This window comes from Embiotoca jacksoni, unplaced genomic scaffold (assembly GCF_022577435.1).
Source record: "Embiotoca jacksoni isolate LCO1_2020_lvr unplaced genomic scaffold, fEmbJac1.0.p SCAF_15, whole genome shotgun sequence".
NCBI lineage: Eukaryota > Metazoa > Chordata > Actinopteri > Embiotocidae > Embiotoca > Embiotoca jacksoni.
Genome location: NW_027185285.1, coordinates 5,960,019 through 5,982,653, shown reverse-complemented (window position 1 = coordinate 5,982,653; position 22,635 = coordinate 5,960,019). Strand labels below are relative to the sequence as shown.

The 22,635-nt window shown below is 42.2% G+C and overlaps 2 protein-coding genes across 4 annotated transcripts in view; both read right to left on the bottom strand.

Moving 5' to 3' along the window:
• The window catches only part of crebbpb (CREB binding protein b), a 33,609-nt gene extending 17,732 nt beyond the window's left edge, over positions 1-15,877 (bottom strand). For both annotated transcript variants that reach the window (XM_069149110.1, XM_069149111.1), the window contains exons 1-3: positions 15,030-15,877; positions 6,911-7,539; positions 162-329 (exon numbers count right to left, since the gene is read on the bottom strand). In XM_069149110.1, coding sequence (XP_069005211.1) covers positions 162-329; positions 6,911-7,539; positions 15,030-15,114 — 882 coding nt within the window. In that variant the 5' untranslated portion in view covers positions 15,115-15,877. The remainder of the gene's footprint in view (positions 1-161; positions 330-6,910; positions 7,540-15,029) is intronic.
• A 374-nt stretch (positions 15,878-16,251) lies between these two features.
• Positions 16,252-22,635, bottom strand: part of LOC138198013 (adenylate cyclase type 9-like) — a 34,138-nt gene continuing 27,754 nt past the window's right edge. For both annotated transcript variants that reach the window (XM_069149108.1, XM_069149109.1), the window contains exon 10: positions 16,252-22,241. In XM_069149108.1, coding sequence (XP_069005209.1) covers positions 20,948-22,241 — 1,294 coding nt within the window. In that variant the 3' untranslated portion in view covers positions 16,252-20,947. The remainder of the gene's footprint in view (positions 22,242-22,635) is intronic.

Below are 22,635 nucleotides of genomic sequence, written 5' to 3'. Positions count from 1 at the left end.
TCTGAACCGACTTTTTGAGCGAATTAACCTGCAGTGCTGGCGATTTGCAGACATGATCTTAATGTTATCGACTAGATCGGAGTCTCCCTGATTTTGAATGGCAAATATAAAAAATAAAAAAAATAAAAAAGTATATCTATCACATGCGAACTGACTCTCACCAGGTTTGGCACACTCCCAGCTCCCTTCAGCTCAGCAGAAAACTGGGGCAAGTTGTTGGAAAGGGCTGTCTTGTTCTGGAGTTGTTGGGCGTTGACCCCGGCTGCCCCCATCTGCTGCACCCCAGCCTGACCATACTGCTGGCCGAATGGAGCTCCTGACATTGCCATCTATAATGGGCAAACAGGACAGAGAGAGGTCAGAAGATGTGCACATTATGCAGCATACCATCACAGTAGATCTACCCGGGTTGACGCTAGATTGGATCTACCGGAGGGACACGCATTCTAAACTCTACACAGCTGTAATTGGTTCTATCAGTGTCAGGCAACTGGCCCCTAATTCTAATCCCGACCCTAACTTTAATCCCCCCACAACGTAACAACCAATCATAGGCAGAGCATCCCTCCCGCTGATCCAATCTAGCCAGAGTCATCAATCGTTTCCCCCTGCACTTAGTGTGAGTCTCCGAGTGCACAAACAAACACATTGAACTGCGACATGTAGTCGGGGTTAATAGGAAACCAACAGCACATTTTTTGGCTCGCAGCCTCCAAGGACGTTAATCCGGCCATCGGCACGCGGCCGGCTTTCTCGCTCGGCAGACAGGCACTCTCTTGACACGAAACCTCTTGGCATGAGGATCTGCTTTTCAGGCAAAGTGGCGTAGACTTTGCTGCACGCTGTCGTGTTGTTTTGTCTCTAAAAAGGAGACCTATTATGCTTTTTCTGTATTTCTGTCATATACATGATGTTATGGTCATAATTAAAGTGGCCAAAGTTTCAAATAATGAGGAATTTAAACATAATTCCTGAGAAAAAAAACCTCAGGATTCAGACTGCTCTGAACACTCAGTTTACAAAGAACCAATGTCAGCTTTTCACAGATTTCTTTAAATGGTCATCTGCTCCGGCAAAGCACGCCAGCAAGTACAGGGATGCGTCCGCCCACCCACTCAGTCTGTCAATAATACCAAAAAGCAGTTATCAAGTGACGATATTCCAAACTAAAAGCCCGTCAAACTACAGTCTAGCACATTGCCTACACACACTATTAAGAGAGGCAGAGAGAAATGTATACATGGTTTGCGACTGAAAGACTAAATCGTCATATCGAACAAAAAGCCGGTTGTGACCGTAATATTTACCAATTGTAATCTATGTTGCTGCAGATGTTCTGGCTGGCCACTCATATTCCGGATCGGATTCGGGCTTGAACATGTGCAGACTGATTTTAAAGGTTGGCGTTTCCAATCAAGAACAATAAATGTATTTTCCGCACCGGTAAAGCAATGAGATGGGAGTCACAAGAAAGTGGCAACCCACCAAGATGTCACCCATGGGTCAGTGACACGCCATTCTGAAGGATCGAGTATGGCATTTTTGCTGTCGCCATCTTGTTTTTTTGGAACCAGGAATGACCATATTTGGATGAACTTTTAGGGAGGGGTGCCTTCAAGAGTCCAGAGGAAGGCTTCTTTCAGACAGAGTATGAATTGATGGGCTGCACAAATGTAATATACGATTTTTTTTGTAATAGTTCAAAGCTACACAAGAATAAACATAAAACCGGGAAAGGAGCATAGTAGTTCCTCTTTAAAATGTGCTGAAGCTGTTGCAATGTTCGTGGTGCCAGCACTGGCAACACCTCATCTGCCCAGTTACACAGTGCATCTCATTTTTCTCTTTCCTGTTTCCCAGCCAAAGACATTCCACTAAACACTCTTGTCAAAAACATTTATAAAACATATATATTTACAATACATTTATTTGATTTGTGTATATTTAAATTGTATTAATTTAACTGCACTTTCTGTTTCCCCTGTCTCTCTACATTTTATTGTTCACTGTTCACCTATGGGTACACCACTTTCAGACATGACAGGAAGGTAAGACTCGTTTCAGTACTGCCTACATAACCAAATGTTGCCAGTAGCATTTCTATCCTATCTGCTGCTATTACAACATTGTGGCCATACTCACAGATTCCTTCTTACCTATGGCTACATCTCTGACTAACATTTCAAAAGTGCTGTTAGACCACAGCTTTTTTTTTCTTTCCTTTTTTTGTCCAAACATTTGCTGACTTTGCAAAAATGTTTTAATTAATTTGGTCACAAAATGCAAACCATCAGCGGTATAGAGCCCTGCAAGGGCTGCTTGAAAAAGACTTAAAGAGCTTAATTATTCTTCAGAAAAGAGCTGCTATCTTTCTTGTTCGGTCATTTCTTCCCGTCTCTTCCAGGCCCTCAGCTTGAGTTTGTCTTTTGCCTGACTCGCTCTCTCTCTCTGTGGTGGCCCAAGCAGCAGCCTGCTCTGCTTTGCAGACAGAGCAAGCCCTGCCCAGCGGAGAGAGAAACCATGACACAAGACAGAAAGACCAGCTTGCACAACAGCTGAGCAGAGCCTGCACTGCTGCCTGCCCCTCCCCCTCCCTTGCACAGAGCCACACAGATGCCTGCCTGCCTGCCGCTCATTCACACATTCAGCCTCCACTCACACACGGGTTCTCCCACTTGATGCACTGCACGTACGATGGAGGAGTGACGACCAGGCAAGAGGACAGCACTGCTGTGCCCCTCCTCTCGACAAGTCCCCTTTACTTTTTCATTATCGGTTTCGTAAACTTTTACAACGGACGTAAAAACGCGGCCTTAATTTGAATATGGCCAAATACTTCTGGAGGGATCTTTGAGTTTCACTTTTGCTTACTCTCATTTGTACGAAGGACAGCAGGTGTTAAAAAAAAAAGGACATGCGGTCCGGTCCGTGCTGCATTATCGTTTATTGTACTATGTAGCTGTATGCGTGTGGCTGTCAATATATTTCTGGTTAAAAGGCTTTATTAAGTCTAAAAATAACAATTAAATGTGTGCATAACACAAACCCAAGGACCAAAAGAAACATCCATCCATTTTCTTCCGCTTATCCGGGATTGGTTCGCGGTGGCAGCAGGCCAAGCAAGCTGGCCCAGACTTCCCCTTGCCCCGCAACATTTTCCAGCTCAACCTTGGGGATCCCGAGGTGTTCCCAGGCCAGCTGGGAGATATAATCCCTCCAGCGTGTTCTGGGTCTTCCCCGGGGTCTCCTGCCAGTTGGGCCCGCCTGGAAAAGCTCCAGTGGGAGGCGCCCATGAGGATCCTGATCAGATGCCCAAAACCACCTCAGCTGACTCCTTTCGACGCGAAGGCGCGGCGGCCTAGACTTCAAGTTCCCCCTTGATGTCCTGATCTCTGAGGCTGACCCCGGCCACCTGTCGATCTCCCGCTCCATCCTCCCCTCACTCGTGAACAAGACTTCGAGATACTTAAACTCCTTCGCTCGAGGCAGGCACTACTTCCCGACCTGGAGGGAGCAATCCACCGGTTTCCGGCAGAGCACCATGGCCTCAGATTTGGAGGTGCAAACCATCATCCCCGCCGCCTCGCACTCGGCTGCAAACCGCCTCAGTGAGTGCTGGAGGTCGTGGTCCGAAGAGACCCAACAGGACCACATCATCTGCAAATAGCAGAGAGGCGATCCCGAGACCCCCAAACCCGACGTTCTCCTCCCTCCGGCTGCGCCTTGGTATCCTGTCCATGATGGTCACTAACAGGATCGGTGACGAAGGACAACACTGGTGGAGGCCAACACCCACCGGAAACGAGTCTGAGAATATGAACACAGCTCCTACTGCGGTTGCACAGAGACCAGATGGCCCGTTGCAGCGGCTACGGCACCCCGTACTCCCGCAGCACCCCCCACAAAAACCCCAGAGGGACCCGGTCGAAAGCCTTCTCCAAGTCCACAAAACACATGTAGACTAGATGGGAAAACTCCCAGGACCCCTCCAGTAGTCTTGCGAGGGTAAAGAGCTGGTCCACTGTTCCACAACCGGGACGGAATCCGTACTGCTCCTCTCGAATCTGAGGTTCGACAAACGGTCGGAGCCTCCTTTCCAGCACCCTGGCATAAGCTTTGCCCGGGAGGCCGAGTAGTGCGATACCCCGATAGTTGGAGCACACTGTCCAGTCCCCTTTTTTGAAAATGGGAACCACCAACCCTGTCAGTCCATGGGCACTGTTCGGTACATAAGCACAAACAACAGTCAGAGTCTTCCTCCCTGCGACCCGCAGGCGCATGGAGGCGACCCTCTGGTTCTCCGGGGAGAACTCCAACACATCGGCGCTCAGCCAGGGGCTCATGAGTATCGCCACTCCCGCCCGGCGGCTCTCACCCTGGGCAACTCCAGAAAAAGATAAAGTCCAGCCCCTCTTCAGGAGCTTGGCTCCAGAGCCAGTGCTGTGCATGGAGGTGAGCCCAGCTATATCTAGCTGGTACTGCTCCACCCCCTGCGCCAGCTCCGGCTCTTTCCCCGCTAGCGAGGTGACGTTCTACGTCCGTAGAGCTAGTCTATGCCGCCGGCGATCGGCTCGCCCGGGCCCCTGGCCCGGCCCCGCCCGCCGCCCGGTCTGCATTGCACCCGACCCCGATGCTTGTCCCTGCGGGTGGTGGGTCCACAGGGTGGCTGCTCCATGTTGTATCTTCGGGCTGAGCCCGACCGGGCCCCATCCATGGGCGAAGGCCCGGCCACCAGGCGCTCGGCGGCGAGCTCCCCTCCTGGGTCTGGCTCCGGGAGGGTTCCCCGGTTTGCCTGATCCGGGCGAGGTGACCTCAGACCCGTGGGCTGCTATTCATCAGGGGTCTTCTGAACCGCTCTTAGTCTGGGCTCTCCCCTGAGACCAATTTGCCTTTGGAGACCCTACCAGGGGCTGATGCCCCGGACAACTTAGCTCCCAGACCAAAAGAAATATAATCCTTAAATTTTTTAATATGATGAAAAATTCAAACAAAACCTGGCAAACAATTTGGGCAAATCAATCACACAACTGAAAATGAGAAGCTGTGCTCTGGAAGCCAACAACAGATTATGCAAATGCTTGTGTAATATCAGCAATTTACCCGTTAATTTTTTATATCTTACTGTAAGTATCTCTTGTTCCAATTTGCTCTAACAATTCCCCTTTGTCTTTACTAGCAGAGCATTTACATTAAAAAAAAACTTTTTTTTTTTTTTTTTTTTTAAACTTAAAAAATACTTAAATATACGCCATGTTATTTCTTCCAAAGTACTGCTGAAGTCAGTTTTATTTCTCCTGATTTATACATCATCCAAAACATCACTCACCTACACTTCGGCAACCTGTTTCTCTGATGGCAGCTATACAACAGCCAGATTCTAACCACAGACAGACATGCGCATACTGGCACAAATGTGCGTCTTCCTCTTTCCCCATTTCTTCATCTCAAACATAATCACGGCATCTCAAAACAATGTGAAGGCATTTGTTTCAGTATTGCATGAAATATGACAAAAAGAGTCCATAAACGGTCACACGTAAAAGCTGTAAGTTTTTTTGTTTTGTTTTTATCATAATGTAACAAAATATCATCAGGCATTAGGGCGTCTATATGGGGGGGGGGGGGGGGGGGGGGGGGGGGGTGCTTGTTTCATGTGGTGACGTCTGCTGAAATAATATAGAGTGAGAACTAGCCTGCTGGTTTAACCTTGGTTTCCTGTCAAACCACAAAGCCCAAAGGCTCTCAGACAAGAGGGAAAACATTTTCTCACATTGAGCACTTCAAAGTCTACGAAAGCAAAGATATTCACGTAGAAATACAACCACAGGGACACCAAGGAAATCACTTTTCATTCACGAACCTGCTTGCAGTACCGTGACACAATTTGCAGGTCTTGTCTCATTTGTATTGCTTATGCTTGTTCTCAGATTATAAAGGCGTAAGAATACAGTAATAAACACATCAGCATCGATCTGCTATGAAACTCTCTGCTGGGCCAAGTTAGCCCCACACAGACGGATGCATTTGAGTGCCGATTCAACCCCCTCAACTGATTGCCTGCTTCCTCCAGCAGACCCAGGAAGAAGAACAGATCAATACATGGAGAGTGGGAGATAAATGATGGCAAATCAGCAATCGGGTTAGGTGATAATACTATATTGAACATATCTTTATAAAAAAAAAGATGAGATAAAAGGAGGAATTCTTAAACAGCCCATAAGGCATACTACTTGTTAACAGTAGCCCGTTACACTACAGAATGAAATCTATTTCTGACCATCTGTGTTGTAGTGCTTTGGTAAAGTACTGTCCACTTCCTAAAAAAAAAAAAATACATATCAGAGTTGAAGAAGTTTACAAAAGTCAATAAATGCTATCCTTTTGGTGTAAAAAGTAAATCGGAGATAAAAAAAAAAAAATTTAAAAAAAAAAGCACTCCTACAGAAAGCCATGCATTTGCAAATAAATCAACATCCTTGAATATGAAGACAAATGAGGTAAAAAGATGTAAATGATCTGGCAATTGTATCTTCTGCAGGTGATGTTGCTACGTCAATTTATTATATAAGCAATGTGAACATTAGACAAAACCATAGACTGTATATAAAAGTGGATGCAGTTTCCGGGTTTGAAAAATTAGGCCGATGCGGAAATGCCTTAAGCTGCAATTCCACAGAGTGCCACTAGAGGTTGTCTTAAAAAGCCGCCGGCTCCATAGCTATTCAAGTTGTCTCATGAAATACAAAGTCAATTAATTTTTTCCACAAGTTATTTTGGTTTTGCTAGCTAAAGTCACTCCTCCGTATTCGTTTTCTGGTGGTCTATCTTAAAATAATCCCGGCATTAATCACTTTACAGAGCAAACAACTGGTCACTTGTGGGTTTAATTAAGCAGAATTTTGAACCTCACCTTATTCATGCTTCCAGCTTGCTGAGCATTCAACGCGTTGTGTGCACCCAACTGTGGCCCTCCTTGGGTGAGTGTCTCTGCCAGCACGCTGCCTCCAACACCAGGTCCACCTCCCACTTGTGTCCCCTGCATGCCTTGGCCCTGGTACTGCATGCCAGGCCCAGGTCTCCCCCGGCCTGCTGGTCCCATACCCCCGTTCATCACCTGTCCAGCCTGGCCCATGACACCATGGCCCTGCCCACTGTTCAACATCGCCTGGTTGAAGCCCATGCCCGTGCTTCCGTTGCCTTGTCCAGCAGCAGTGCCTCCTTTCTGGCCCTGGGGAGACTGATGATTGGGGGAGCCTTGCCCCAGTGGACTTTTACCCAGCACAGCGCTTAGCTGGCTTCCCACCATGCCTCCCTGTTGGGGGCTGGCAGAATTAAGACCGCCTCCCAAGATGGAGGAACTTCCTGGTCGCAGGAGCTCTGACAGCTGCTTGTGTTTAGCAGCTGCATCAGGTACGATTGAATTGAGACCAGGACCCCCTCCACCTGGGCCCCCATTAGAGGACATTCCCATTGCCAAGTCTCCATTGGGGATGAGCTCATCTGGAAGGTCATTTTCCAGGTCAAAAAGCGACACAAGATCTATAAAAATAAAAGAGAGACAGGAAAATAAGAATTAGCCATTATCACTGATACATCTACTTTATATAGTAACAAAGTAATTGAAGAGGTCACTAACCATCAAAGACAGAGATAACCTGTGAGTGTAACTGTGTGGCAGTTTCTCTGTTTTAAGAGAGAATCTGAAGATTTATTCAACTACAATTACAATTATATTAATCAATTAGGAAAAAAAATCCCAAGCAAGAGTTCAGTTGTCTGTTTTAAAATTCTTTTTTTTTGGTGGATTTTTAATTTCTTCTGCATTCAAGGCACCTATATGACAAAAAAAACACGACTTGGTAGGACAAAAGTTCAACACGCATGGCAAACTATCGTCCAAACTAAACCTGGCTTCATTATTATACAAAAGGTAAAGATAATAAGTAAGTGTATGTTTATGTATAACAGCCCTCATAATTCAACTGGAACCACAGGGAAGTTATCACAATATAGTTCAACAGACATCAGCCAATTGCATAGATATCATTACTGGTGTACACGTCAATTAATAACAAATAATAAAAAGCAAAATATATGTTTTGGAGCAGTATCACCATTCTATAGTTTGTGCACCAGAGTAGTGACAAATTTATATTTCATCTTAAAAGTGCCTATCTTATTTATTGGTCATAATTTTGAATCAAAAACATTTATTAATATGTTATGGCAACTTATTCCAAGCTGTTTAAAAAAACAATTTTATTTATTGTTAATGAATCCAATTTAAATGTTATCCTCCAGCCTTATCTAGGCTTGGCTATGAACCAACCCACTCACTGTGCTTATACAGGCATATTTGGTAGGCTTCAGTATGACACAAAATATGAGAAAATTTGGGGCGGTTGCACCTGAGCAACAATTAAAACTAAAATCACACAGCAATTTAACTGTGGAGTGTGCATTTAGGAAATGCTGAAACAGTACCAGACATCAGTTTGTAACATCTCATATTGGCTTACCTTATTCTATTCCAAATTAATCAGGTAGAATACACTAAAAAAATCTTCCTCTGGTGACTTGGTCGGTGTGTGTGCATTGGCACATATGGCAAACGGTTCAAATTAAAATTACACTAAAAGCATATCGGTTCCTGCTGTAACTCCACAGTAACAATTGGGAGAAAGAAAAGGTGCAGGAGGAAAGCTTCTGCTCTGCAGCTAAGAGCGCCCTTGTGGCTGTGCAGATAAAGTAAACATGAACACTCAACACGCAGATAACAGTAAGAGAACATTAATGAAGGCTGAAGTCCGAATCACGCGTCCAAGCCAAGGTCTTTCACGTGAGGGTGTGCCACAGCAGCAACACCCCCCCCCCCCCCCCCCCCCCCCCCACACACACACACACAGCTCAATGTCTGGGTCGTTAAGGCTGGAGAGAGATCCAACCTGTTTCCCAATGAAATATGGCAGCAATTAATAAGAGCTTAAATTTTATAGCCACAGGCCTTCAAGGAAACACCTGAGCTGTGTCTATGGTTAAAGCAACAAGTCTCTGTAAAGCAAGAGATGCGGATGGTGCATAGGTGAGAGAAAACACCTGCAACTTGGCCTGAGGCTAATAGAGCAACAAGACGGAGACCACGGAAACATCCGTGGACCAGAGAATCCCAACATTCGAGTCACACTGTTCTCACCTGAAGGAGGACATCGCCGCTATCGGCTCTAATTCACCCAAAGCTTTTCAGCAGTCACTGGGAGATAATAACCGGCTGTGCAGCAGACTGTTGGTGCCTTACCAGAGTCAGAAAGAAACGGAAAGAGCAAAATACCCTCCCTCTTCTCTTCCAAGACAGAGCGAGCAAAGTCACTCAGCAATTACAGCAGTGATAAAGGGACATTAAATTCATAAAGAATGGCAATGAAAGCACACACATCAAATCATACCCACTGAAATCACTACTACCAAGATACCATGTTGTGGCCACCACAAAATACAATAGAGACAAACTCCAAGACTACAAACCTGGACCACAGCCAGTTGGAGAAAACACAAAACATAGGGCCTAAATTAAAGAAGGAATTAAATTATTCTTTTCATATTTTAAACCCTCTCCTCTTCTTGTTACAGGCGGGTTAAGAATTTCAATGTTTCTACACATCTGACAATGAAAACACTTCAACTGGACTTTGATTTGAATAAGGGGTAGTCGCTTGACCTGTGCCCAAATTATAGACTTTCATTGAGAAGTTTATTGAGGCAAGATTAGGTTTGTGAAACACAGTAAATTGCCGCAGCTTTTACACATGTTCTTTTTTTGGCTGGACCGTCACAGCGCGTGAATATCAAGTTACACCACTTGCTGGCAGAATGCCACGTGACTGACAGAAGTTATACCGTGGGTCGTCCAAGCGCTGCGAATATGCATTTTGAAAGAAAAGATTATTTCGGTAGCAAACGGCATTATCCAGATGAAAAAATATGGAAAACAGTATTTTAGTAGTCATGCCGCTGGGTAGGAGAAAGATGAGGAAACAATCTGTCCTTTCCGAGTCACTTATTTTGGTCATCCCATTTTTCCCATTCATAATATATTTTAATCTCAATATAAACGGTAGTCCCTGTGCGCAGTAGCAAATATGTGCAGCAGATCATGGTGATCTTTTGTGTGACGTTTACTCAATGTGACTTGTTAAGGCATAAATCTTAGAGAGAATCAAGTTATGGATTCAAAAATACGAAAATGATCACTTTGAACTGAAACAACTTCATCTAATTTTTGTTAGATTAAAACTCAATATAATAATCCCCCTGGAAATTCAAATTAAAAAGTTCCCCGTACGGCTTTGCTTTGAAAGTCATCAAGTTGAATCATCAGTTGAAAAACCCGCAGTCGACCGAGATTCATCAAGTCAAGCAGTCATTCTTTTTTCTTTTCTTTTTTCTTTCACTCACAAACATTGGATCCTCTCTCTACTTTACCGAGGGAAGACAGTTGGGTACTGGAGGCAAATGGAGGGCAACAAAAGCGACAATGGCGATGCCCCTGCACCACACTGAGGTTAAGGACCGGGTGTCCCCTGATGGGGAACCCACCGCGGGGAAAGAATAGTCGAATCTTGGTACTGAACCGCCAACTCCGGTTCAACTGGAAAAAAATACAGCCGTGTACTTCCCTAGTTCCCTTTGGCAGTTTTCTAATAAAAAAAAAGTAATGTCCACAATCATTGTTGATCACCAAAATACGTCGTGTCTTTGAGCTCCGACCGAACACAATGAATGCGTTTCCCTCATCATTAATAGTAATACATGTATAATGTGATCATTCTTTCCTTATTGTGATAATCAAGCTTTTTTTGTTCTGAAATTTGTCTTTTTTTTAGAAGTTAGAAAACAATGTGTAAATGGAGCGACATAGAAGTAGGAACAGGTTGGTAAAGTGTCAGACTGACACAATTAACAGACGAAATTCAAAAATGTAACAATACATAAAATAAAAAAAACTGAGGAAACATGTAAGTCGGTTATTTTCCACACATTTGATTGCCAGCACATTTGTAAAGCTTTTCATATGGTGGAAGAAGAACTCTGATGACTTCAAGATGTACAAATTAAGTGGCACAGAACACATGTAATACTGGACCTCCAGTCATTTGCCGCACCATGTTTAAGAAAACCACAACAATTCAGAGAAATGGACAGGAAACATGTTGGGCAGTGCTAGGCGATGTGAACATAACATGTGGACAAAACATTTTTTTTTTTTTTTTTTTTTTTTTTTTTTATTCTCGATGGCTGACAGACATTGACATTTGAATGTGCCGGGGGAGATTAGCATTCCGTGGATGTTTCGAGTAGAAAGAGAAAAAGCATGACTGGTTGGCGACTGATGACACCAACACTTCTCCTGATCTTAATCAGCTCCACCTCATCCTAGGAAGGAGCCAACCAATCAGTAAGGCCGGGTGATACGGTCGACATCAAATATCACGATACTTTTAACCAAATACCTCAACACTGTAGGGATGACTATTAGTGCGTTCCCAAAATATTTTCATAATGCGATTTTTGATAAATATTAATCAGTAATTTGGATATAATAAGTAATTGTATAAAGGCTCCCAGTCCAGTAAAAGACAACACGCTCCATGTCGTTGTGTTATGATATCCAAAATCAAAGACAATATTTGGACTAATATCACGACAGCGATATAATATCGATATCTTTCGCAGCCCCAAACCGGAGCATCATTTGCCAACATACCAGCAGGCTGCTGAAAGGCCATATTTTGACGCTTGGCTGTTTTGAACGTGCGCTAATGCTAACGTTGCTGAAGATACTCCGCCGGGGGTTAGCACTCGTACACACAGACCAGACGGAGCAGTAGGACTGGAGAGCGGCTGCCTCTGGCCCGTGGCGTGACACGCCCACTCAGCCATACAAATGAAAACAAGTCGGACACTGGTCTGTGGCCACAGGCCCAAACACGTACTGACACGAGACCAGGGCACCATAAAAAAAAACGGTCACACATTAACATAAACATCAAAGGCTTCTATGGCAGCTCTGTAATAGGCTCTGTGCCCGTGAGCTTCAGCTCTGTGTGCAGTGGGCTGGATGTGGCAACAGGAGATGTCCGTCTCACTTCCAACAACGGAAATGAATGGCCAATGACAAATGTGACAGAGTAGGCCAAATGCGTTCGGGTACGTTGTGTTAATGAATGCTGAAATCATTTGAATCTGGGCAGAAACTGAATAATGACATTAAATAATTCCTGAACACTTTAAATTTGAAACTTAATCACCACGCCATTTATTGCATTCAAATAATTCATTTTAAAAACCTCATCTGAATTTATGCAGTCTGAATTCTCTAAGCTCTGAATTTAAGAGTTTATGATGTGAAATTCAGATCTTAACATCTGGCACACCCACGATGAGAAATCGAGTGTGATGAAGCCATCACACTGTTGGTCTGTGAAATATTTTTATACCAATAACCATGTGCTATCTTAAATTTATATATTAAAAAAAAAAAAAAAAATTAAAAAAATTATCTGCATAAACTTTTGGGGGAAATTTATGTTCATCTCACAGGTTCACTGGTCGTCTTCATCCCGAGAGGAGACTTCCTTGAGAGCAGGTCTCTAAGAGACTCTGTGATGCCTCACTGAGTGCATGCGCTTCTGCGCACGTCAACTCAGACAGAAAGGGCTTCTGGCAGCGATGGGGGAGGAGGCCCGGCGTCCGCCTGCTTTATTGCCCAGAGAAAGTTCCCGTCACCCCTCTGAGAAGACGAGCTACCGCGGCTGAAGACGGGACAGTCAGCTGGCTGGATAATGCAGCCATCCACAAACGGCAAGGCAGACCAAATACAGACATTTGCACCCATCAGCTATTTGTTGATGGCAGACACATGTTTCCAATCTCCGCTGCAATTTTCAATGACGCAACTACACACCAGTCTATATGTATTTTCTATAAGATCAGAGTTAAGAGGAGGCCGCTGTTGTGCATTACCTCAACCGCCTTTCCTGAAATGTAATGGTCCATAGTTTTTTAATGCTTGCGACTCGCAACTGTACAATGAATGCCATCGGAGCCACGTCTAGTACACAGAAAGCATACACGCACAGCTAGGAAGCGCTCAGTAGTATGTTTCTAAACAGATTCCAGACTGGCTGATTTTACCAATAACGTTGAGCTGACTTACACCATCGTGTTTTATACTTTATAACTAGCAAATAAGAAAAGTCCAATTTGATTCAAAGGTGAACTTTGCAATGAAAGTGCACTCAGATGTTTCCAAACCTGCCATTTAATTTCAACGTGTGCTGAGAGACATGAACACCGAGCACTCCCTGAGATACATGAAATGTTCTTTGTTATGTACAAACCATATGTGGCCGATTGTAGAGTTTCCTTTTTAGGCAGCATCCACGTTTTTCCCTCTTACAATCAGGGTCACTGTTCTCCGTTTCATGTCACCGTCCATGTAAAATGATTTCATTCATGATATTATGGGTCTGGGTTGCATGAACAGACGCCAAAAGTTCTGTTCAATATTTTTGTGTTTTAAAGCAACGGCAAATATGTCGGCCCGTTGCTAAGTTATTAATATTATTATGCACAAAATATTTTGGCAACGCTCAACTCTTGGGTGTCTGTCAAACTTCAGACAACTCCAAAAACATGCTATCCAAAGTTTGTGAAGTAGATACTTTTAATTTATAGCTCTAATTCAATGATCTGAAACATCATAGTGGGAAACTGATTAAATATTGACGTATCTCTCATTCAGAGATGAACTCGACACTCATTTTCAAAAAGATTGTCAGCATTTGTACACGAGTGAAAGGGGGGCTCATACGGTAGCTGAGAACTTCTCCAAATACACCTACTACCTGCCCAGGAGACCGGCTTTAAAATTATAAAGCAAAACTGTCTGAAAACTAAATTTAATAATGACCATTGTAAAATTCCTATACAGGACTCTATGTAGCATCTATAAGTCTATCCCCGATAATAAATCAGTTATAAATAACACTTAACTCATCATTTCACACAGAGAGTCCAATGAAACGCTGTACTTCCTGTCAATCACAATTTATTTATTTTTAAAATCTCACTTGTTTTTTTTAACAGCCCGACTACTCCAAGTAACTGAGCAGAGTCGCTCTGCAGGTTGCACTGGTGAAGACGCAGACCACCATCACCACCACCACCACCCCCCCCTCCTCCCCCCCGGGCTACTTTCTGATAGCCTTATCATGGCAGCAGTTTTTCTCGGCTCAGGAGTTATGTTATGCACGTGTTCTACCCCCCCCCCGATTAGGAGGCAGCAGAAAAGTTTGATCGAGGTACCAAAGGAATGCAGTCGCTCAGTACATTTTCTCAGATCTTTTGGTTGAAGGGCTGATTCATCAGTGGAAGACTGACTATCATTTATCCGGACGACAGTACAGGTCCAAGTGCTTGTGCTGTCAAGAATCTGCACAGCCCAAGTGCCAATGAGCAAGACACTACTTCCAATGCGCAGATAGGAGGCAGTATTTTCATCTGTGCTGGTGGATTGGAAAACAGTTTCTCTGAAGGGATCAAAGGGGATCACAATATTTTTTACAACGTCAGGTTTGTTCATGCACAGGTGCCGAAGGATTACTCAAGAAAACACTAAAAGCAATGTAGGTGCAACTGTGGTATTTCAATTGAAAAGTTGGGAGCCTGTTGAGCAGTTGCAATCCTCGTGTGATGGAGATAGAGTGAGTTTGCATCTTTTTTTTTTTTTTTTTACACCAATTGCTGTTTATACCGTTTTCAGTGATTTGTAAATTAAACCAAACAATCCTACAGAAACTTAATGCCGTTTTCCTCTGATTTTAGCACAGCATCCTGAAGTGACTGATGGGTTTCCTTCAGTTGGATCTATGCAGTCTCATTGAACAACAATACTGTACAGACAGCAGGCTTAATAAACAGGGAGGTTATTGCATGTTAGGTGCATTTGTAAAACCGTGTTGTGTCCTCACCTGGGCCATCTGATCCTGAGAGGGGTGAGTTAAGCTTGGGTCGCTTTGCAGTGGGGGGTCCGACATCCAGCAGATTGTCAGCCATCCTGGTCGGCAAATGTTATGAATGGATGGTTATGCAGGAGAATAACAGCAGGACCAGTCCAAATCGTCAGCTTCTGGCTCGTAGTAGCTGGTAACTTCTCCTAATGTTACGCGTAAAGGAGCAATTTAACAGTTTTGTTTTTTTTTTCCTTCTCGACGGGCAGACTGGCGAAATGCTGCCTGGTTTCAAAAGAAAGGCAACAGCGCCACGCTTCGCCGCCGAAGATCACCCCATGATAATCCAACACCCAACACCCACATAATTATCGTCAATAATTACGTCCAAAAATTATTTCAGTTCGAGAAAATTAAAGAAAAATCAATCATAAAATATTACGAAAAGCGTAAGCAAATCCCTTTTTCCGCAGATCGCCGGTTTCACGTCTGTACAGAATCATTTTTTTCGCAGTCGAAACGACCAGCCATAAAATCTGTTTTGGGCTTAAATAAAAAGATCAAAATTCAAAAAATATTTTCTATGAGGCGGATTATTTTTCTCGTCGCTGTCTCCCGGTAAACAGAGCGTCTCGGGACGGAGATACGGCGAGAAGCGGCGCTCTCTAAAAGGGAAATCAAATATACACTGGGCTGTCGAGGCGATAAAAAACCATGTTACCATCACATGTTTGCATTAATTCTCATCGGAAGGACTAACACTTCGATTTTCCGCACGAAAAAAGCCGTTTGAGCCCGATCTGGGTAGCTCCGATCGTTTTTTAAAATTAATGCTCCCCCCGAAATCCCGATTCTGAGCCGCGTCAAGATGGCGGCTGTTGATTCCTCCGATACAAAAAAAAAAAAAAAAAAGTTTTTTTTTCTTCCCAGCTAGACTGTGGGGGGGGGGGGGGGGAGGAGGGGGAGGGGGGGAGGAGGGGGAGGTATCGTGCTATGACGCCCTGACGTAAACCCTGTGTCCCACCGTGCGTCATGTGGACGTACGTGAAGTTGCCTCTAGGGGTGGAATAACAAACAAATAAATAAATAAATAAATAAATAAATAAAAATCCGAAATTTACTGTCGTTTCAAACTTTACAAACACACACCAGTCACCACTGCAAATAGAACATACTCATTTGTGTGTCAATAAAAGTACACAGGTCAACATACGAACACTATAATCCCCTTATTACACGTGAACAGAGACGGAAAGCAAATTTTATTCAAGTAATTTTCAGCTGTGGTGTAAAGTGACTAAATACATGCACACGAGTACTGTATTTTACAGTATACTTCTACTCAATTACATTTTAGGGGGAAATACTGTAACATTATGGACATTATTTGACAGCTTTAGTTACTTTTAAGATGAGAATTTGACACAATCTATAATACAACATGCTTTTAAAATACAAGACATTGTTAATGATTAAACCAATGGCTTCCAACCTTTTTGTTGTCGGACGTCCTGAACAGTGTGTAATCTAGGTCATATTTCAGATGTCAATGAGATGTTATATCAATAATTTAATAATGATAACATATCAGTCAGAGAAACCAAATCAGTGCTTTTAGGTTACTACCTAAATAGTATTTTGTTGCCTATGTACTTTTAGCTACTTAAGTAGGATTATTCATGCAGGACTTTTACTTGTAATGACGTATTTTACTTTACTGTGTTGGTACTTTCACTAATTGATTTTGAGGTAATTGGCCTCAGCGTCATTGTTACCATTTTGTATTTTATCTTACCTATATTTATCTGACAGCTATATTTGTTCCAAAATTAAAACATGCTGTAGAATGTGATTCTGTGCAATACAATTTCATTGACCAAATACACCATTAAAATGCATTGTTAAAATATATGTATATATATATAAAATGTAACAATAATATGACACCCTGTTAAGAGTTAATTGTGCATAATAATAACTTTTGATACTTCGCTGTTGTTAATATGAGTGCCTCTGGGATCATTTAAAATTGTACATATGATAAAATTATACATTTTATAAATGTTTGACAGCAATGTTTAATCTACAGCTTCTGTACCAACTCCTAACACTAAAATGAATTTAAAAAAAAAATCAAAACAAGTTATTCTTAGAGTAAGAGCACTGTTGAGTGTATATACAAAAGTATTTACATATTTCAAACATATTCAAATTAACCAAATGCAAAAACAGACATTTTAATTTCTCTTCTTACTTTACAAGGAAATAACACTGGAAGTATTCAGACCATTTGTTTAGGTAAACCCTTTGCTTAAATAGCAATGCCACAGTGGCAAGTAAAGGTGCTATTAAAGACACTTACATCAGTAAAAGTACACAATGAGCCTATATTATGAGGATGATATATTGATATATTGAAAGAACTCCTTACACAGAAGAATGACCTCTGTCTGTTTAACATATTATATTGCTGGATTATGATGATGCATTAATGTACGCTACATATACAAGTACGACAAGTACAACAGTTCTCTCTGAAATATGATAGTGAAAATAAAATATGCAAAAAAATACTGAAGTAAAAAGCAAGTACTTCACACCTACACTTGAGTAAATGGACCTCTATAGTTCAATCCATCACTGGCAAACACAACCATACCTAGACGTAGTGTACAGGCTATAAATTCCACTGGACAACATTTCCCAGCAACTGTTTTTATTCAATTTGAACTTTCACTTCGCCTATTGGCGTGCTATATACAAAACATATCCAACCAAAGCAACAGTTCGTTAAAACTTGGCAGGAGCGGTAGTAGGCTACTCCAATACTGCCTACCAGCAGATAGCTTGTAGTGTCTCCGCCATTTTATTTGGCTAGTTTAAATTAAAAAGAAAAGGAAATCTCTATTGATTGAAGCCTTACTGTCTTACCATGTCATACTTTTTGCGACGATAAAAGTTGACTTAAATGTTCAGATCACATTCCTGCTAAGAATAGAGCATCCCTTCCAAAATACACACAACCACACAGTTTAACAAACACTCATAAAGTTTTTACACACATGCAGGCAAACAGAACTCACAAATAGTATACAACAATATTAAAATTACCCAGTTTTTTAGACTATTTAATACTCTAGAACATGCGGTTATATAAATAATAGAAAATGCTCAGATACTATACAATATAAAGGCATACTGTACATAAAAAGTGAGTGCCTTGTGCAATTGTATTTTAACAGTGACTATGTAAATGAGCTTGAACGTGCACAACTCAACCTGCAAATTAAGTTAAGACAACATGCTGAACAAAGAAAATACAAGAGATGGCAATGACACTCTTTGGCATTAAAATTTACCCAGTGTGCCATTCTGCTGGTTCAGAATGTCCCTTACATCTCAATAAATCCGACCAAATCCACAGATATGCTCATGTTTGCAGTGAAACAAAGGGGAAAAACCCTGATAATCAAATCTGTGACTTGACACACCTTTCTCACTATTCCTGTTTGTCTCAAAAAATGTTTAGTGTTCATAAAAAAAACACATTATTAAAAAGAGCTTATCAAAATTACCAAGGAAAAGAAAAAGAAATGTAGCTTATATGCTTTACCTGACACTTAGGAATCATGACCTCTATTAAGCGCTTAACCTTGTAGAATAACAATGATTATAATAAGCATCCCTTTATTGTAGTGTAACAAACAAAGTTTGGGCTGGTACAAGGGTTGTGTGCTCACAAGCAAAAGAACCATTGAAAGCATTGTTATTCCATGTAAAACAACCCACCGCCATCTGGCAAATAAAACAATACAAAAGGGAAGGTCAAACAAAAAAGGAATTCAAAAACTGCTAAAAAAAAAAATCCAATTAATTTAAAATATGTTTGGTATGTTTACATTTAATTGTATACACAAAGAAAAGGCACAGCTAAAATCTCAAGATTTTAGAAGACTTCGTCAAAATTAAAAGTGATTCAAGCACAAACGTCAACATTCTCACAGTCTTCTTTTTGAGGAATGTTAAGTGTCTTAAGGAATGAAAGCAACTCAGAGCTGACAGTGACAAAAAGTTAAAAGGCACAAGCTACCCTAACTCCAGAGAAAACAAAACAAGCAAACTATTAAGTTATTAGGGTAATGTCACATGCAGCAGTTGAAATAAATGACTTACTGATAAAAGAAGGCAAATTGGTTCTTTATTTTTCTAAATAATTGTTATTGTCCTGTTTGCTTCGTAACTTAAAGGTTCTGATTATACAATTCAAAAGCACGAGGTTGTGTTGTTTAGGATATTTGAATGTCAAAATGAAGACAAAGCAACAAAACTTTTAATGCCTCTGAGCACACAATCCTTTTTGCTTAGAAATAGTGAGAGAGAGAAAATGCAACAGCGAGCTAGATCTATAACAATCTGACATTATAGCACGTAACAAAATTTATTTTCAAAGGGTAAAAACACCTAGGGTTAGGAAATACATTTAGTGCACTGCCTTTGCATTTACAGTGCTATTATTACATTAAATTCCATGCCATTGAAAGTATGAAGCAGCAAAAGCATCCAGCAGTTTGCATCCAGTATTGTCTTTCAAATTATAAAAAGCAAGGATGGGTGCCTCATTTAAACATTTCAAGTTTTGTGTAACAATAAACACAATTTAACATATTTAGATTTACATTTATGTGACATTCCACTTTGATTATCCATGTCTTAAAAGCACTATCAACTAACACACAGTGTAATCCATAGCAAACCTAGGCAGTTGTTTTCTCTAATCCACCTAAAGTCATGGCGAAAGACACTGCAGGTACACCAGAGCCTTGTAGGATCCATTGAAACACTCATAAACACTGAACACAGCTCGAGTTCCCACAAGAGTCTGGATCATGGGTGGAGGGCACAAACAGTAGTAGCAGTTGATGCTACAAGCATGCTGATTAAATGTAGCCGAGATCATCATGCCTCAGTGATGAGGCAATACAAAGCTCTTAACTGAGGCCAGAGAAAAAGCTGCCACATCGGCGAACATGTTTTTTTTTTCCCCCAACGCGGTTCCTTTAGTGTTTGTAATCCTGCTGTGTCAACAGGTCTTTCGAGTAACTCAGAGACACCTCTTCTTATTAAACCCTGCATGATCTTAATATACAGCGATACAAACACACACTGCATGCATGCAAGTACACTCACACAACACACAGCTCAGCCTTGTCTGCTGCTAGCCTACATTGAGAAGTCCCTGCTGAGACTTTCATGAAGAGTTTTCTGGACACAGGCTTTGCAGCATTTTAGTGCAGATTTTACGAATACATATCTTGAAGTAACATCTTTTATCAATTCCCTTAACTCGACACATATTGTGATGCTCGTCGCATTGTTGCTTTTCTCTTTGATAAAAGGCAAAAAATATCATAGCAAGAATAGTTAAAAAGTAAACTATGTTCATAGCAAAAGCAAAGCTATTTTTCTTTACTTTTTTCCAAAAAGTTTTGTAATTTATAGTTTTCCCTTTATAATGTTATTCCCTTACTCAAAAAGGCTTAGTCTACATATTATTCTATTCTAAAGGCACTTAAAAGACATGAAAGAAATTATCAAGATTAAAGGTTTAAAGATAATCAAGTAAGTTAATGGCAGACAATGGGATCTGTAGCAGGCAAGAGAAAGTTCAGTCAGCTATCACATCTTCACTTCACTTTGTGTTCCTGCCCGAGACCATCTGTGTGGTCCACCCAGCAACCTTTGATAACATCAGCCAATCATATCTACACTAAAAACTGCCTGATTCCTGGCTGAAGAGAAGAGGCCTGTAAGTGTTTCCGCATCCTCTGTCTCTACCTGGAGTCGGACCAAATGTACAGCGATTCTACAAATGCCAACAGGCAGGTGTGAGAGCTTAAAGGGTTGAGGATGGATGATAAAAGTGCCATTTTAGCAAATTCTTAAAGTCTGGTTGACTCTCCATCCTCATGTTTGTCCTTCTTGATGTCTTTCAGGGACTTTGTTGAATGTTGAGTCGTATCTTGCTGAACCGAGGATGAGATGATGAGCTGTTTGTTATTTGGGGGTCCTTCTATAGTGGTTATATGTATAGCTGTCAGGCCACTATGAGACACAGATCGCCTGGCCAGAGAGCTCTCTGTGGTGGGACATCTTTCACGGCTGTCTGCTTCTTTAACGTGGCTAAGCCCTGTTGTAGTAGAGGAACCAGTGCTAGCACTGGGTACTATAGTATTGGTACTGCTTGCAGTCATGCTGGTTGTGGGCACCATGCTGGCAATTTCATCAGTGGGTGAGCGCCCAATGCTACCATCCACCTGTGCTCGGATCTCTGGTGAGACTGAGAGCTGGTACTGAGGCACAGGGCCACTCTCACTGCATTTAGGGTAAAGGAAGGTCTTCATCTGCCCTTTGCCTTTAACATTGACTGTGCCACGATAATCAAACTCGTAATCCATGCCACTGAGCACGTAATAGCTCTCTTCGCTGACCTGGACGCGGCACTCCACACCTGTTGTATCCATGCGACTGGCAATGTTGACAGTGTCACCCCAGATATCGTAGAGAAGCTTTGTAGTACCAATAACCCCTGCTGTTAGAGGCCCATGATTGAATCCGATGCGAAGCTTGAAGCCAAAGCCTAGCATGTTCTTGTTGAAGTCATCCACGACACACATCATTTCTAGTGCAAATTCAAAAAGAGCACGGAGGTGGGCATGAGGATGTGCTGCATCTGCACACTGCTGAGCATTGAGTCCTGCTGCTGCCATGTAGGTGGCACCGATGGTCTTGATCTTTTCAATATTTGAGAACATAGGCTTTCGTAAGAGCTCATCGAAGTCGCCAATTAGCTCATTGAGGACACGATAGCATTCCTTTCCTCCCTCATAGCTTTCTTCATAAAACTCACTGAAGTTAACAATACTGGCAAATATTACACCCACGTTGTCATGGTTCTTGGAGTAGCTCTGGGTGACCTTAAGCTGCTCAGCCACATGGATGGGAATGATATTGCGAAGCAGCCAGTCGGCCTGGTCCCTCATGTTCTGAATCTTGATGCGGTGTTGATCAGCTTCTACGTTGCCATGGTAATGCAGCCGGTAACTGACCTCAAATTCACGGTTAAGGAACCAGACCAGGAGAAGGAGCAGGAAAAAGGCCACACAGGCCTCTGAGGCTAGAAGGTCCTGTGGGTCAGACCTTACGATGGAGCTGTTGTTGTTCTCGCCAACGGAACTGGTTTAGAGAGAGACAAACAGCATAGATGGGGTTAAAAAGTCCAGAGAAATAGACAAACAGAAGGTTAGAATAAATAATAAACCAAATAAACTTGCATTTTCTATAACTACTGTACATGCAATTCATTGCAACTACAAAAGCAACTACAAAAGCATTTGGCAAAAACCTCACCACAAATCCATCTCTCTACATCAAAGGACAATATTTTCCAAAAAAAGTAAACTAAGGACAACCCACTGACAGAGGGACTGGGATGCCGACCATGAATATCTACGTTCCCAGTTTGAGTCTGGCTGGGGTTATCTGTTGCACCCTCATTTCTTCCATTTGCTTTAATTTTAGTACTCCTTCTATCTAATAAGGACATGGTGTATAAAAGCCCTTTGCTTTT